General features: G+C 35.1%; 3 protein-coding genes across 3 annotated transcripts; 1 reads left to right on the top strand and 2 right to left on the bottom strand.

Moving 5' to 3' along the window:
• The first annotated feature begins 338 nt into the window (after window positions 1-338).
• On the top strand, window positions 339-7,709 carry LOC129375705 (uncharacterized). The gene is made up of 5 exons (XM_055054931.1): window positions 339-407; window positions 1,437-1,796; window positions 2,982-3,104; window positions 7,248-7,306; window positions 7,534-7,709. Exons 1-5 carry the CDS (start codon window positions 374-376, stop codon window positions 7,663-7,665), a joined length of 708 nt encoding a protein of 235 aa, XP_054910906.1. The 5' UTR covers window positions 339-373; the 3' UTR covers window positions 7,666-7,709.
• On the bottom strand, window positions 4,213-6,823 carry LOC129375704 (uncharacterized). Its single transcript, XM_055054930.1, has 2 exons — window positions 6,261-6,823; window positions 4,213-5,437 (listed from the first exon to the last, which is right to left on the bottom strand). The coding sequence occupies exons 1-2, from the start codon at window positions 6,585-6,587 to the stop codon at window positions 4,928-4,930; spliced, it is 837 nt and encodes a 278-aa protein (XP_054910905.1). The 5' UTR covers window positions 6,588-6,823; the 3' UTR covers window positions 4,213-4,927.
• Window positions 7,710-9,061: 1,352 nt separating the features above from the next.
• Window positions 9,062-12,534, bottom strand: LOC129375702 (uncharacterized). The gene is made up of 8 exons (XM_055054928.1): window positions 12,421-12,534; window positions 11,211-11,516; window positions 10,793-11,062; window positions 10,259-10,321; window positions 10,108-10,152; window positions 9,908-10,021; window positions 9,398-9,454; window positions 9,062-9,310 (listed from the first exon to the last, which is right to left on the bottom strand). Exons 1-8 carry the CDS (start codon window positions 12,494-12,496, stop codon window positions 9,138-9,140), a joined length of 1,104 nt encoding a protein of 367 aa, XP_054910903.1. The 5' UTR covers window positions 12,497-12,534; the 3' UTR covers window positions 9,062-9,137.
• Between the last annotated feature and the right edge of the window lie 1,594 nt (window positions 12,535-14,128).

Below are 14,128 nucleotides of genomic sequence, written 5' to 3'. Positions count from 1 at the left end.
TCAAAGTCTATAAAAACCTGCATGTATGGGAAATAAGCAAGAGAGGTAAGGTGGGGGTTACTGAAAGGCTTTTTTTAAAATAGCGATTGATGCAAGCCAAGCAGTTTATGGTCTCTGTAGAAATGAAAGTTAACTGTGATACCTAAAGCAGGAGAATGGCTGCTTTCAGTATTCACTGGAAAAACAGTTACTCTTCCGTTTTCTGCAGCAGCAGAAACGTGTTGGTGGTCTCCCTGTGAACTCTGTGGCCAAACAAAGTCCCTCGTTTACTTCCTCCCACAAAAATAAAAAACTGACACCAAACTGAGCTCAGTTCAGTCAGCATTCATCCTGCAACCAGTTCGTTCTGAGAGTATTTGTCTCCTTTAGGATAATGGCAGGTCTCTTTTGGATTTTCATATTTCTTTGTAAGTTATCAATTATTCATTATTTTCTTGTTTTAAATGCAGACAATTTACTCAGAATTTTGGTTTTCTAATGTGTCTGAGGTTTTATTGGTCTTGTGGCTTGGTCTCGTTTGATCTTCTTTCAACTGAATACAGCAATTTTATCAATCCAAAACTCAGTTATTATAATACTTATTTATATGAAATTATATGAAGTCTTCCACAAGCTTTTTAAAAAATTTCCATGAAATTTAAAACAGAGCATTTGAAGTTTCGGATTTTAGGAGTCAATGATTTAGGGAGAAGAGATCGATTGCTACCATGTGAAGTTTTTTACATGAGCCATGCATTGCAGACTGTATGATAAATGTATTTTGATAAAGGTGCAAAGTTCTGATTTTTCCTGACCAATGCCTTTTGATTTTGACCCTTTTGCAGTTTTTTTTATTGCATAGAATAAAAGACAAAGAAAGTGCTTCAGTTTCATTGATAAAAGTGAAAGTTTTGAATCCTGCAAAAATAAAGGAAAATTCCCACTTCATGCATCAAAGTATAGATTATGAGCTTAATCTGATTTGTTGTAATCTTAAAAGGGGACTCAAAACAGAATGGGTTATTTTTTTGTGCAGCTAATAAAAAAAAACAGCTTTATTTCTATTCTATTATAAATTTTGATTAAATCTTAAAAACGTTTGTAGAATCTCTTTTCAGAATAGTTTTATGAAACTAAAACAGATTGCTTTAGAGTATAAACTAAGGATGGTCAAGCACTCCTAAATTTCTTCATCACATGAAAAAATCACTTAGTTTACCATCAAATTTTATCATAACCAACTCTTTCCACCACTGGTAGTGTATGGTGATATGTTTATTAAAACTAAGCATCAGAAAACTGTTGAGGTGCATCTTAAATTGTAGTATCACAGCGACTACTTTATACCACTTTGCCCATTCAAAGAGAATGTTTCAATCAGGGCTGATGTGCTGAACAAACGTGAGAAATAATAACACTTTTGGTCTGCATGATTTTGACTTGTCTGTTCTCCTCAGGTGTTGCAGGATGTCACCGGTCATCTCCATTCCATGTTCACCACGACCCACTGGTGGTCATCAGGGGACAGAATGTCTCTCTGACCTGCAACATTACATCCAGCTCAGTTATCACCTGGTACCTGCTGAGTTCAGATCAGCTGTTGCCACTGCTTAGAGTCTCAGAGAGTAAACTAAAAAAAAAAGAAGAATCCGTTAATACTTACTCCAGTCGCACAATATGGACAGGAAATTTGAATAGCGGGCTGGTCAGACTGGAGATCCAGGCTGTGGAGGAGCAAGATGCTGGGCTGTATTTCTGTTCTGGGTTTTGTGGAGATAAGGTGTGTGTAAGCAGAGGAATTCCCTTGAAACTTAATGGTAAGACTAGATCTTTTGTATACATATAATATATATATTTAGTGAAGAAACTGTTAGTCTCTTAACTAAAAAGTTAATTATCAGTTTCTCTGATTTTACTTTTTATAGGTGTATGTTTGAGTAAAATTAACATTGTTCTTTTATTCTATGAACTGCTAAAAACATGTCTGAAATTCCAAGCAAAAATTGTGTATTTATTTGCAGAAAATGTGAAATGGTCAAAATAACAAAGACATGGGGTGTTTTGAGACCTCAAATAATGTAAAAAAAAAAAAAAAAAAAAAAACGTGCACAAAAAAAAGTTTAAATTAATTTAGAAAAAACAATACTAACTCAGGAAGAGTTCAGTAATCAATATTTGGTGGAAATTGTGCACTTCACAGGTTTTTAATGGTGTTCAGTGCTTAATTTTTGTTGTCTGTAAAGCTGTAAAGTGAATATTTTGTTCTTCATTTCTTTGGGGTTTACTTTGTAATTGATATCGATCAATAGTAACTCTGCTGGAGTTCAGCCTTGGGTGAGATTTTGTTAATTTACAAATAGAACATAAATCACAAAATAGTTCAAGTCTTTAAATATTATACCTTTAATTCAGCTTTAGGAATATTTTCTTAGTGTGTATTTACTGAGAGCGTCGGTGTTCCCCTCCAGGTTGCGATACCCTGGGCAGAAATTCACTTTGCCCATCAGAAACACTATCTTCAAAATGTTTTGTTTTGTGTTAATATTTAAAAAAAAAAAAAAAAAATATATAAAAAAAAAAAAAAAAAAATATATTATATATATATATATATATATATATATATATATATATCAGTAAAAACAGATGGTAATTCTGAATAAGAACATAAAATAATTGTTTTCAATATGTAAGTATGAAATATATCTGAGATTAAGATTCATTAAGTACATGTGAAACCAGTTACTCACAACACCAGAATGGATTTTAGTCTCAAATGCAGGTGCATTGCAATAATCTACAGTTTGTGCAAATTAGCACTGGTTCCCAGAGGATTATCTCAGTACAGGTTTACTAGAACATCTAAATGAAGACTGAAACAAGTAGAAACTCAAAGGAGTGTGAGTTTCATAGCTTTGCATTACAGCTGTAAATACTGACATGGAACAATTCAGCATTAAAATAATGTCTTTGTGATCTTGATGGATTTTTCTTGTTATGTCCAGGAGTAGATGAGGACACTGCTGGAAGAAAAGCTGGACAACCTTGTTGGAGTCTGGGGATCTGTGTCCTTCCGGGTTTACTCGGCCTCTCTTCCTTCCTGATGATTGGACTCTACCTTTGCTCAGGTGCATATCCACTTACATCTTCCACCTGTTGACACTTCTTCTACTTCTGTAGCACTGCTTTTATTTTAAAACTGCTGCTCAACATCATCAGAATAATACATCATGATTATCAAATTTATGGTCATTTTTGAGTTCAATGTTCAAGGGACTTTAAAAAAAAAAAAAATTTTAGCTCAGATGAAAGTTTGAAAAAACTTTTTCTTGTAAAAGAGAATTTTAAACTGTTTGGTATATTGGTTTGTACCTGCATACTTCATTCATCTTGCAAGTAAGCAAGCATACTGTATTCTCCTACTGCCCTCTGCTGCTCACCTATTGGAACTGCAGTTGTCCTTTATGTAAAGTCACTTTGACTCATTTAAAACAAAACTAATGCTTAAAGATCTTTTATGTCTGGTGGTCTTGCATTGTGTTTACTAATGGAATCTGATCGTGTACGTTTGGTGACTTTACTGACCTTAACATACGCAGATATATAAGCAACAGACCAGTGTAGTTTTAAAACTCTGCATTTTGTGAAATCCAACAGTGCTGCATGATCATTCCCTGTGGTATAAACCGCTCATCTACCACTTTTACAACCAAGGGACAAAAAGACTTTATATATTGTCCTAGTTTAAAGTTTATTTTTTCCTGTTTTAACACAAGTGATTAGCTTATGCTTCATCACTCAGCTCTGACATTATGAAGTCTTGTACATTTGCTAAAGAGAAATACACCACTTGAGAGTATTTTTAATCAAAAGCTCCAAGTTCCTGCACTTAACTGAAACACAATAAATATCCTATAAATATAGAAACTGACATAAAAAATTGTGATAAATATGGACATTATTGGTATTAACAGAAACATTTATTCAACACTCTGTGTAATGCACGTTTTAGTCATACTGTGAATGAGCTTTGAGATGCAATGTGTTTTAAAGCCGGTTTTACTGGATTTAAATGACGCAAGTGTAAAAATAAACAATGAATTGGTGAGAAGTGAATGCTGCTCTGCAATCAGATCTTCACTTTGTGAAAAGGAGGAGCAGTTCCTAAATGTCAAACTTGATGTCAGTGTCAAAACTAATGCAGTAAAATACTCAAGTTAAAGAAAGCATCATAGCTAAAGGATTTGTACTCTCCATTTTAATATTTATGACATATTTGTGACAGACTTTCAGTTCACAATAGACAGACAGATGATCACAGTAAAATATCAGTTCAGACAAAAAGATTTCCAATTAGACTAGGGAGTAAACATAAAAACCCCACACCACATTATGAAGTTTAAAGGTACAAAATATTACTGAAACAATATTTGCAAATTAATAATTTATTGCTCATTGAATTACTCAGTCATTATGGAGCATTCTTTTTTTGTCAAGTTGGTTCAATTATGTGCAATAATTAATAAAAATAAAACTAGGCTACAATCAAAATAGAAACTAAAAGTTTTTATGTGCCAGTGTAAATCAACTTAGAGAACTACAGACTTTTCTACATCTTGTTTGCTTTCTCTTTTCATCAGTTCATCCAATTTGTATTTTTAGTAGATCTGTTTATTTATTTCTGAATAATAAAAATATGAGACAAGCAAATTTGAGAAAAGGATGGTGAAGATAATGCAGGCTGGGAGGAGCCTGGTGTTTCTGATCGGTAAATGGCAGATTGTGTGATCACTTAGCTAAAGTGACAATAGCAAACAGAAACTGAAGAAACTAGCATAATCATGTCCACATGCCCCTGACTGAAACAGATCTCACACTTTTTGCAAAGCATTTCTATTTCCCCAAGGTGAAAGAAGGTTGATATCCCTGAATCTTCCAAGCATCCAAAAAGTCACTCCTGCTTTATCAGGAGTCCATACGGACGAAGGGACTTCTCAATAATGGCTTTCTCTTGCAGGTTGGTGCTGCCTTCTGGGATGTACACCAACCAGACGCCCTCTCTCTGGCAGCTCTTCCTTTTCTGAGGGTTGATACGGTTCTGAAGAACTACTTTGTACGTCTTCCCATCCACGCTGTACTTGAATGTCTTGCAGTACTTCTCTGCCATCTTGATATCTGGGGTTGAGTACACCCCCCTGCCTCTGGTGTCGGGGTTTCGCAAAGCGGCGGCTCCGGCATCCAGAAAGTTTGGCTCGTCGTCTGGTGGGCCATCATGGGTGATGATGATGCCAAGGGAGCCGTCCATGTTGTGGCCATGGTAGGAGACTGGCCAGGCATTGTTCCCTGTCCCCAGCCAACTGTCCCCATCTTCATACTTCTGTTCAACGCGCAGAGCGATCCGTTTCCATCCACAGGGGCGAACGTACTTCTCATTTCCACGCATAAATACCTTATCACCATCCTGTAAATCAAGATATATTTATCAGTTCAAAATGTGTCTTCTTTAATCTTGTTTAAAGAATAGGTGGGAATGCTCAGGAAAGCACTTTCTGATTTTGAGAAAAATCTGTTGTCATTTTTCTACAGCTGTTTCTATGCTTATTGCCACCCTTAGTTAGGATGTGAAAATGTCCTAAAATATACCTGGTCTGCATTTTCATACAATTTTGTGTTGATCTCTTACATGAAATCCCATCAATATGCACAGATGTTAGTGGTTTTAACATAAAAATATGGACACACTTACAAACAACTGGAGAGAGATAGCTAGATAATTTTAACATTTTGTGACTTCAACACATCTCTGCAGGATTTGATTGACATGCTGTCAAATATTTCCTACTTTGAAGAGTCCTTAAGAGCACTAGGCTACTGTACAACATATTTTTGCCCCAGAGAAACAGAAAGTCATCGAATATTGATAAAAAATATTTGAATTAAGAATTTAAATGATAGGTTTATTTATTCTAGACACATTCACTACAACCTTTCCTTATTCCAGGACATATGTGTGCCGAGTGAGATGAATTTGCTTAAAATAAAACTCAATCACATTTTATGTGTACACATGTCCTCATTTCCTCCCTTAGTAAAAAGCGAGTCTGCTCCGGAAACAGAGTTAGCCCAGTAGTTTTGTAAAATGTGTATTTGTTCTTTCTGTTTTAATGATACTGTTACGTTGCAGTTTCAAGTCAACACAAACATGTTTTTATGACTGCTCTATTGCCTAAGGTCTTTGTCATATGACGGGTTTACGAAGCAAAAAATGAAAGATTTCTTCTTACCTTTATGTTGGTAAAATCGTAGTCATACTGCGGATGGAAGAAGTCTTGGGTATTGATTTTAATGGTTGGTTTAAGGCTTGCACTGACGGGTCCATGGGTCAGTGCTGGTGGGGCGCTATACATGTCCTGATTTTCCAAGTCCTGCAAGGACAAAGTTCCCAAGCTCGGGTACTCCAGTTCTTTAAATCCTTCCTGTTTGTAAAACTCTTTAAGGGCTACAATGTTGACAAAATCCTGCGAGGTGAGCTGCGAGGATCCAGTTGTTGCCTCAACGGTACAGCCAGAGAGAGCTGACAGGGCCTCCAGGCAAAGCTTTATGTCTGACATTTTGCTCCGATGTTGTAAAAGATTTCTGGAAGGAAACCCGCCTCCTTGTCCTTCAGCGTTAGGTGGAACAATTGCCTTTTCTTTCTACTTTAAATAAAGTTACACATCTATCAAGAGGAGGTAAGAAATCAAGTCTAGCTTTTCTCTCGGTAGTTCAGCTGAACACTGATTCTTAGTTTCACTTATCCCTTTACTAACTGCTCTTTCACTTTCGCTTTGATAATTTCCTGTAAACCAGAGCATGCTCAGGAATAAATGCAGAATCTTTTGAGGATGTGGTCTAACATAGGATTACATTGTTTACCTCAGTCTAACGAAAACTACAAGCTTGTTGCAGTCTGCTTTCTGATGGTGTTTGTGATTATCTGGTGCACTGCCTATCTGGTGTCAGGTTACATTTCACCCAGTTAACAAGCAGAGTTCTGCATTTACTGTTTAGATGAGACACTTGGTGACTTAGTTTCTTCACTTTTATGTGAAGTTACTTTCGCTCCTTTTCACTTCTGGCTTTGCAAATTGAAATACGTGTGACCTGTAAATACTGACATCTTTCAAAACCTTTTAAAATATGCAAGGTTGATTACTATAACTGATTCCAAATAAATCAGAGCTTCAGATCAATCTCTTTTCATCCTCACTCGTATTCTGCTTTATCTGCAGGTAAACTCGGCCCTTGCTACTGTAATCCAAGGAGACAGCATTCTTTGAGGATCACAGAGGTCAGTAGATGTATGCCAAGTTCACATTATGAGTTCACAGCTGAAAGTTATTTACCTACAACACAAAATTGATCTAAATGTTGTTAGGTGACATCCATTCATTTTAAATTCAGCCTTATTATTTTTCAGAAAGTAAATAGACATGTTTTTTTTCCCCCATGCTTTCCTGCATCATGGTACCAAGGAATGTGACTTTTCTGCTTCTTGTCTGACGTCTGTTTCTGCAGGAAGATTCTTTACATTACTCCAGTCTGAGGCATCCAGATAAGCCCCGCCCATCTGTCAAGACCAGACCTGGATTAGCAGAAGACTTGGTCACATATTCCACAGTGACCACACGCAAAAACTTAAATGGATAACAAGCAGAAAATAGATCATTTTATTTCTGCTGAGCCACTCTTAATATGACATTTCTCAATTCTTAGGAAACTTTATTCTAGTTTAAAAGTAAAATCATTTTCTATTGTTTTGTTTTCTAATTAATTTTCAAAAAACTATATTTTTTCCAGTAAATCTAGAGCATACACAGATTTCTAGATAACTGCTTTAGTTCTTCAGTCGTGCTAAATAAAATATTAATATTTCAAATCTCCTGCCATACCCACAACGCAGGACACAATACGGGACTACAGTGCAATTCAATATGAAAAATATAGAAATGTATTTTAAACACCTCTTAGCCTCATGTGCAATTAAATTTCAATTAATATCAAAGCAAAAGTAGCAATTCTGAAAATAAATTTGCAATTTAGCTTACAATTTTAGTTTAGGATCAACCTAATAATAAATTGTTCGGTTCACATTTTTAAATCATGATTTGAAATTTAAAAAATGAATCTGTTATATCTGATGAAGAAAGAAAGTATTGTTAGTTTTGTTGTTGTTGCGATGTGAAAACATACATATTAAATACAAATGAGTCAGTTAATATGAAGTTGATCTGGACTCCTAACAAAATAAAGGTACAGGATAGCAACAAATTCAATAGCTGATATAAAATGTTATTAATTATTATAATTAAATATAGGATATGTTAAGAGTTTTGAACTGATGCTATAACACAGCAAGAATAAACACAAAATCTCCAACATAGCCAGGTAACATAATCTCATTATTCTCAAGATGAATATGAGGTATCATGTAAGCTTTATCATTCGTCTTTGTTTTACTGTTAAAATTTTGTGGAACTGCTGTAATTTTTTTTTTTTTTGCTTCCTGCTTTACAGCTATATAACCAGTAAGCTACTGACACGAAGAATGTAAATATGATCAATAGAAGCTGAACACTGGGCATGGAGGGGACTTATACAAAATCCTGATGTGAAGAAATTCCCTTGTATGAAAAAATTACCAGCTCAGCTCGGCATACCATTTTCTTTGTTTTCTTACGTCTTCTTTTCTGTCTTTCTTTTTTTTTTTTTTTAAAGTGTACATTTGTATTTCACTGTCAATTATGGGTCAATTCTTTTCAGTAACTCAAATGTAAATATGTTTATGATATAACTTTCATAACGTGTTTTAGAAGTAAAATGCTGATTTTTTGCAAAACTGTTGATTTGCAGAATCTTGTTGACATTCCTCTTTGTTACAAATATAAATGAAATGTTTTCAGTACCTTCTTTACAGTTAGTGAAAAACAAATAAACATAAGCTGACATAGTATTTAACTGTATTTACTTTTTATAAAGCCTCAAGGAGATAAAAAAAAAAGATTTCTGTGCTTCATGTTGTAACAACTTTAATCAAAGGCTAAAAGTTAGAAGTAATTGACACACAAAAGGTCAAACACTTCTCACTGTTGTTTGACGAAGAATGGCAGAAATAAACTGGATCAGGAGAAAGTGTGTTTGACTGCAGGTCTGGAGATGACCGAGGAATAAACAACATTACTGGTGCTCTGATCTGGTGGAGACCAGCTGGGTCTGTGGATCCAGCTCTGTCGACCCAGAGAGGCGTAGTGGATGCTGTCATCCTGCAGGGACGGACGCTTAAACACCTCATACTCTGCAGCCAATTAAAATGAATCATTTAAATGCATTTAAATGACAAAGTTACTTTCCTTTAGTAGATTTGACTGAGTTATTTATTTACCAGTCTGGGCATTATATGTCATCCACAGCTGCAGCTCTGTCTCTTCTCGTCTTTTTGCTACAACAGAGAAACGTCTGAATTCAGGATACATAAGATAATGAAGAGAATGGACAATGCTCATAAAATGTTTGTCACTTGCAGTAACTCAGTTTACTTTATTAATAGTGAATTCCTAATATCGTGAATTAGGAATTAGATGATAAAATCTTGATCCAGATGGCTGCTAATATCGTTCTCTGTGCCTTTAAGAAAAGTCAAACTGAAGGCTTTTGCTTAAGATTTGGATTCCTAGATGTCCTAGATGTTAAATTAAACATTGGGTAGAGCCAGTGACTCAGTTCCTAAATGCCTGATTAGCGGCTTTAATGGCCATATTACTGTCAAACCTCTGGTTATAATTACTTGCAATTATCTTATTACATTACTATTCATCCTCAAAGCTAAAACTGAATTGAAGTAAAGTGAAGATTATTCAGATAAATAAACAAGTAACAATGCATGAATAAATACCTGCATATCTGTGTCTCCTCCTCTTTCTGCACTTCATGCTGGTGAGGAAAATACAGACTAAAGCGATCAGGACAATCATTAACCCCAAACCAATGACAGTGACCAGCAGCAGAGCTAAAAACAAGCACAAACAATGAACATTTAAACCACAGATTAATACTGAGATTATTTCTTTTTGCTCTTAACTGTGTGTGGCTGACCATTCTCTGGTCTCTTCTTTGCTGGGTTCTGCGTTTCAAACACAACTAAAAACACAAACAAAATGTAAAAATCTGTGCATTGGTAGAATTGTTTTTGTGTCTTTTAAAAAAAAAAAAAAACTAAATACATGATTTTGAAAGGAGAACCTACCTGACACAGATGAGACTGTTCTTATTGTGGTAGATGATGGGATGCTGGCTGGCACAGCATGCTCTGAAATGTAGTTTTCAAGTTTCAAAGTCTACCAGTTGACAAGCATTATGAGTAAGCAATTATATACATTTTGTTGTAAATACTGACAACTGTTCAAATCCTTCTGTTGGATGTATTGATTCAACACTGACCTCAATTTATTTTTGCCTTATTTAAAGCAAATGCGATATTCAGAATTACAAATTCACATTTCTGTTGAATGCATTAAAATTTTGTATTTAAAGAATATAAAATATTTATATTTCTAATCAAGCACTTAAAAAGGAACAAGAAATTGCTAATCATAGGAAAGATAAAAAGCTCTGCAAATACAAAATAAAGAATCATAACAGAAAAATAACAGAATCAGGTTACTTAAAAAGACTATAAAATCTGTATTTCAGTTTTCATCATCAATAACTCAGTTTTTTTTTCTTGTTATTACTGCAAAATTTTGGACAAAATAACCAGTTGAATATTTGACCGAGCTACCTTCCAGGATGGTGAGTTTTGCCTGCAGAACTCTGTTGCAGAAATAGTCTCCAGCGTCCTCTGGCTGCAGGTTTGTGATCTGCAGAGCGTCATTTATGTAGCTCAGGCGACTCCCGTCTATTTCCGCTTTCCCTGTACCATTTCTGAAACGGGTGAAGATGACCTCCTCCTTTTGCCCTTCTCTCTGTCTAAACCACCTGTGTTTAGACTTAGAGGAGCCTCTGCAGGGAAGCAGAAGCGTCCTGCCCGTAGCTACAGTGAAGTCATGCCCTGGGTGTCAGAAGCAGAAGGATTACTGACTTTTAGTTTTTACACTTTAAGGATTGCAGTGTTCAGTTCAAGAATACAGAGCTTCCTGTGTACAATAGTAAGAATGTCCTAGCTGGTATTTAACACTTTTGCTGGATTCTTATCATACCTGTGAGCACCTGCAGCTCAGCCACCAGCTGCTGGTTGCAGTCATACGCTCCACTGTCTGAATCCTCAAGCTTCAGCACGCAGAGACCTCCATCACCCAACAGAACATAATGCTGACGGTCATCGTTGGTCTGGTAGCTGCTCTGCCGTGTCACCAGGACCCTCCGGTTCTGATGAGTCCAGATTACATTGGAGCCGGCAAACCCCCCACAAGGCAGGCACACATGATGACCCTCCAATACTGAAAACCGGTTCACTTCTGATGGAGAGAGACTGGTCCAAAACCTGAAGCTCTTAGCCTGAAGATCTGAGTTGGAAATTATTATTAAATCTATGTTTCATTTTAAATATAGGTTTGTTGCTCTTATTGCTTTTTAAAATCATTTATTTTACTTTGGCGTTTGCGATTTTCAATAAATTCATACATGCATGTAGTGGCTAAAAAAACTCAGTTTTTTGCTTCAAATTCAATTAAAATTAAATGGAAAAAACATTTAGTTGCTCTTTGCAATCAGTTAATTACTTTTTAATTTGAACATTATTTTGAGACAAACAAACTGAGTACTTAAGCTCTTGAGATTCCCTCCAAATTACAAGAAAAAACAATTTTTTTAGGATGCTTGCTTGAATGTCAGTTATAATAGAATTTTAGTTGTGTATCAAGATGACACTAATATTAACTATGACAGTCACCTAACTGGAAGTCGACTTTTAGCCTTGTTTCCTGTCTTGCCTGCACTTCCTGTTTTATCTCATGGAAACAGGCTCACTGTCATCCGCTCAGACTAAAATAATAACTGTAATGGAGAATTGAGACAAAACTTTGGAACATATGTTAAAAAAAATACAATAAATGTGAAACATCTGTAAATAATATTTACACAAAAAAATACAAAACAATATTTGTAAGACCTTATTTTTTTCTGTTCTGTTTCATATAATTCAATCTTCATTCTAATGACATTACAATGAGGTAGTTATTCATTATGTTTCAGTAATTTCTTACACATTATAAAATATGTGTAATTGCAATTCTTTATTACAGATTTTATTAATTTAATCAGTTGAAATCACCATGGAAAAAATAACACAATAAAGCTGAATATTATTTGTTCATCATCAAATGTTGCGATACATTATAAGCACACATTACTAGCTGTATGATCAATATAATTGTATTTAGTAGTGAAACAACAGAGATCTGTCTGTACCTGTGGAGTTTTCAACACCGTCGATCACATCGTGGATCAGGAACCAGACATGACAGAGAATCATAAACTTGAGCATCTTCACAACAAGAGGACAGAAAATATGACTGCAGTGCAGAAGTCCTGTTCCTGGTTTGTCTGGAAAAATGAACCTCTTGTCTGTCTCAATCTTTTTTTTCCACATGTTCCTTCTGTCCTTCTTCCTCTTCCTCAAGCTGAGACCTTTTACATCTGAGCATTAGAGACTGGGGAAATGGGAATCTGAATTCTAATTGTGGCTTTATGCCTATACTTTCAGATTTAAGTAATTAATTCTGTAAGAATTTTTGGGTTTTCTGTCTGTGGATATGTGGGTAAAAGATGACCAGTCACAAACAAAACCATTAAATTATAAGGGAGTTTTAAGAGTGAAATGGACATTGCAGCTGTAAGAAAGACATGAAAGAATAGGCTGACTGTGTAAATGCATCCAGTTAAAAGAACATTAAATTTTAAGTATAAATTATGTAATTATTAATCTAAACACAAGATCCATAAAAAAATATATAAATGCATTTGACCTAAACAGAGGATGCAACAAAGGATAAGAAGCATAATCAGCATCAGGACAGGTGATGTCTGATTGCATAATGTTGTTGACTTTGCAGCCATCAAACTCATTCAATGTTTTCTTCACTGCTGTTGTTTTCACTTTTTCTCATCTCACAGAACATTACTGCTGTTATTTATACAGTCCATTTTTCAACTTCTTTGTTCCTGTTTTCAATGTACAAATATACACATTTTATACACTTCAAAAGAAAATTATTCTAAGTTTCTTTTGATTTGAGTATGCTATATTTAATAACTGAATAGTATTCTTTTTCTCAGTTTCAGTTTTTAGGCTCTTTTTAAATCTCACTTTCAAAATGCATGCTTGTATTTTACTCTTGAATTACCCTGCAGTAGGACAAAAAAATTTATTTCTATTTTCTGAAAATAGTAAGTCAAAAACAACTACACAAGGCATACTAAAATATGATGGACATAGCTCAAATTACACCACATACGGTTCAAAAAAATTGGAAAAACATTTTACATCAAAAATAGATTTTTAAAATGGATTGGACTTTACTTTTATGGAAACTCAAAAATTGAGTCCTGTGTCTTACTTTTCCAAATAAACTCTCCCTCTGATGAATCAACAGCCACTGTGATTTTACAGTGCATGATTCACCTTCTGGCAAATTGAAATTGATTTTTAGAGGGCTCTTTCGACACTGAAAAAGCAACTTGTGCTTAAAATGTTAGTGTGATCATCTCTTCCCTGTTTGGTTATATAACACCTCCAGCCCCGCAAGATGCATAGCATTTCAAAACTGGTCCTAATCCCATAGAAATCAATGTTTTGTAAATGTTTCTTTTATTTTTTTCTAAAATGAACAATGAATTGCTTTATGTTTGGAAAACATCCTAGTCTGACACAGGCCAGTTTTTCTGCTACAACGCTTGAATCCACGTGAGTCTTCTCGTAACTATTTTTGTTTGCGCTGGACATTATCGCGTTGTTTGGCTCAGGGTTTTTGTCAATCAAAAATCCGCAATCTTATTGGGCAGAATCATCTTTAAAGGGATGTCCCACAAGGTCCTGTTTAACAGTAGGTTCACTAGCTGCCCAATCACAGTCTTCCGGCTATTTCATTGGTTCTTATCTGTGTCGATCAGAGCCTTC

The sequence above is a fragment of the Poeciliopsis prolifica genome, unplaced genomic scaffold, assembly GCF_027474105.1.
Source record: "Poeciliopsis prolifica strain line A6 unplaced genomic scaffold, Auburn_PproV2 SCAFFOLD041, whole genome shotgun sequence".
In the NCBI taxonomy this organism is placed as follows: Eukaryota; Metazoa; Chordata; class Actinopteri; order Cyprinodontiformes; family Poeciliidae; genus Poeciliopsis; species Poeciliopsis prolifica.
Note: the sequence above shows the minus strand (reverse complement) of the source record. Positions and strands in the feature narration are given on the sequence as shown.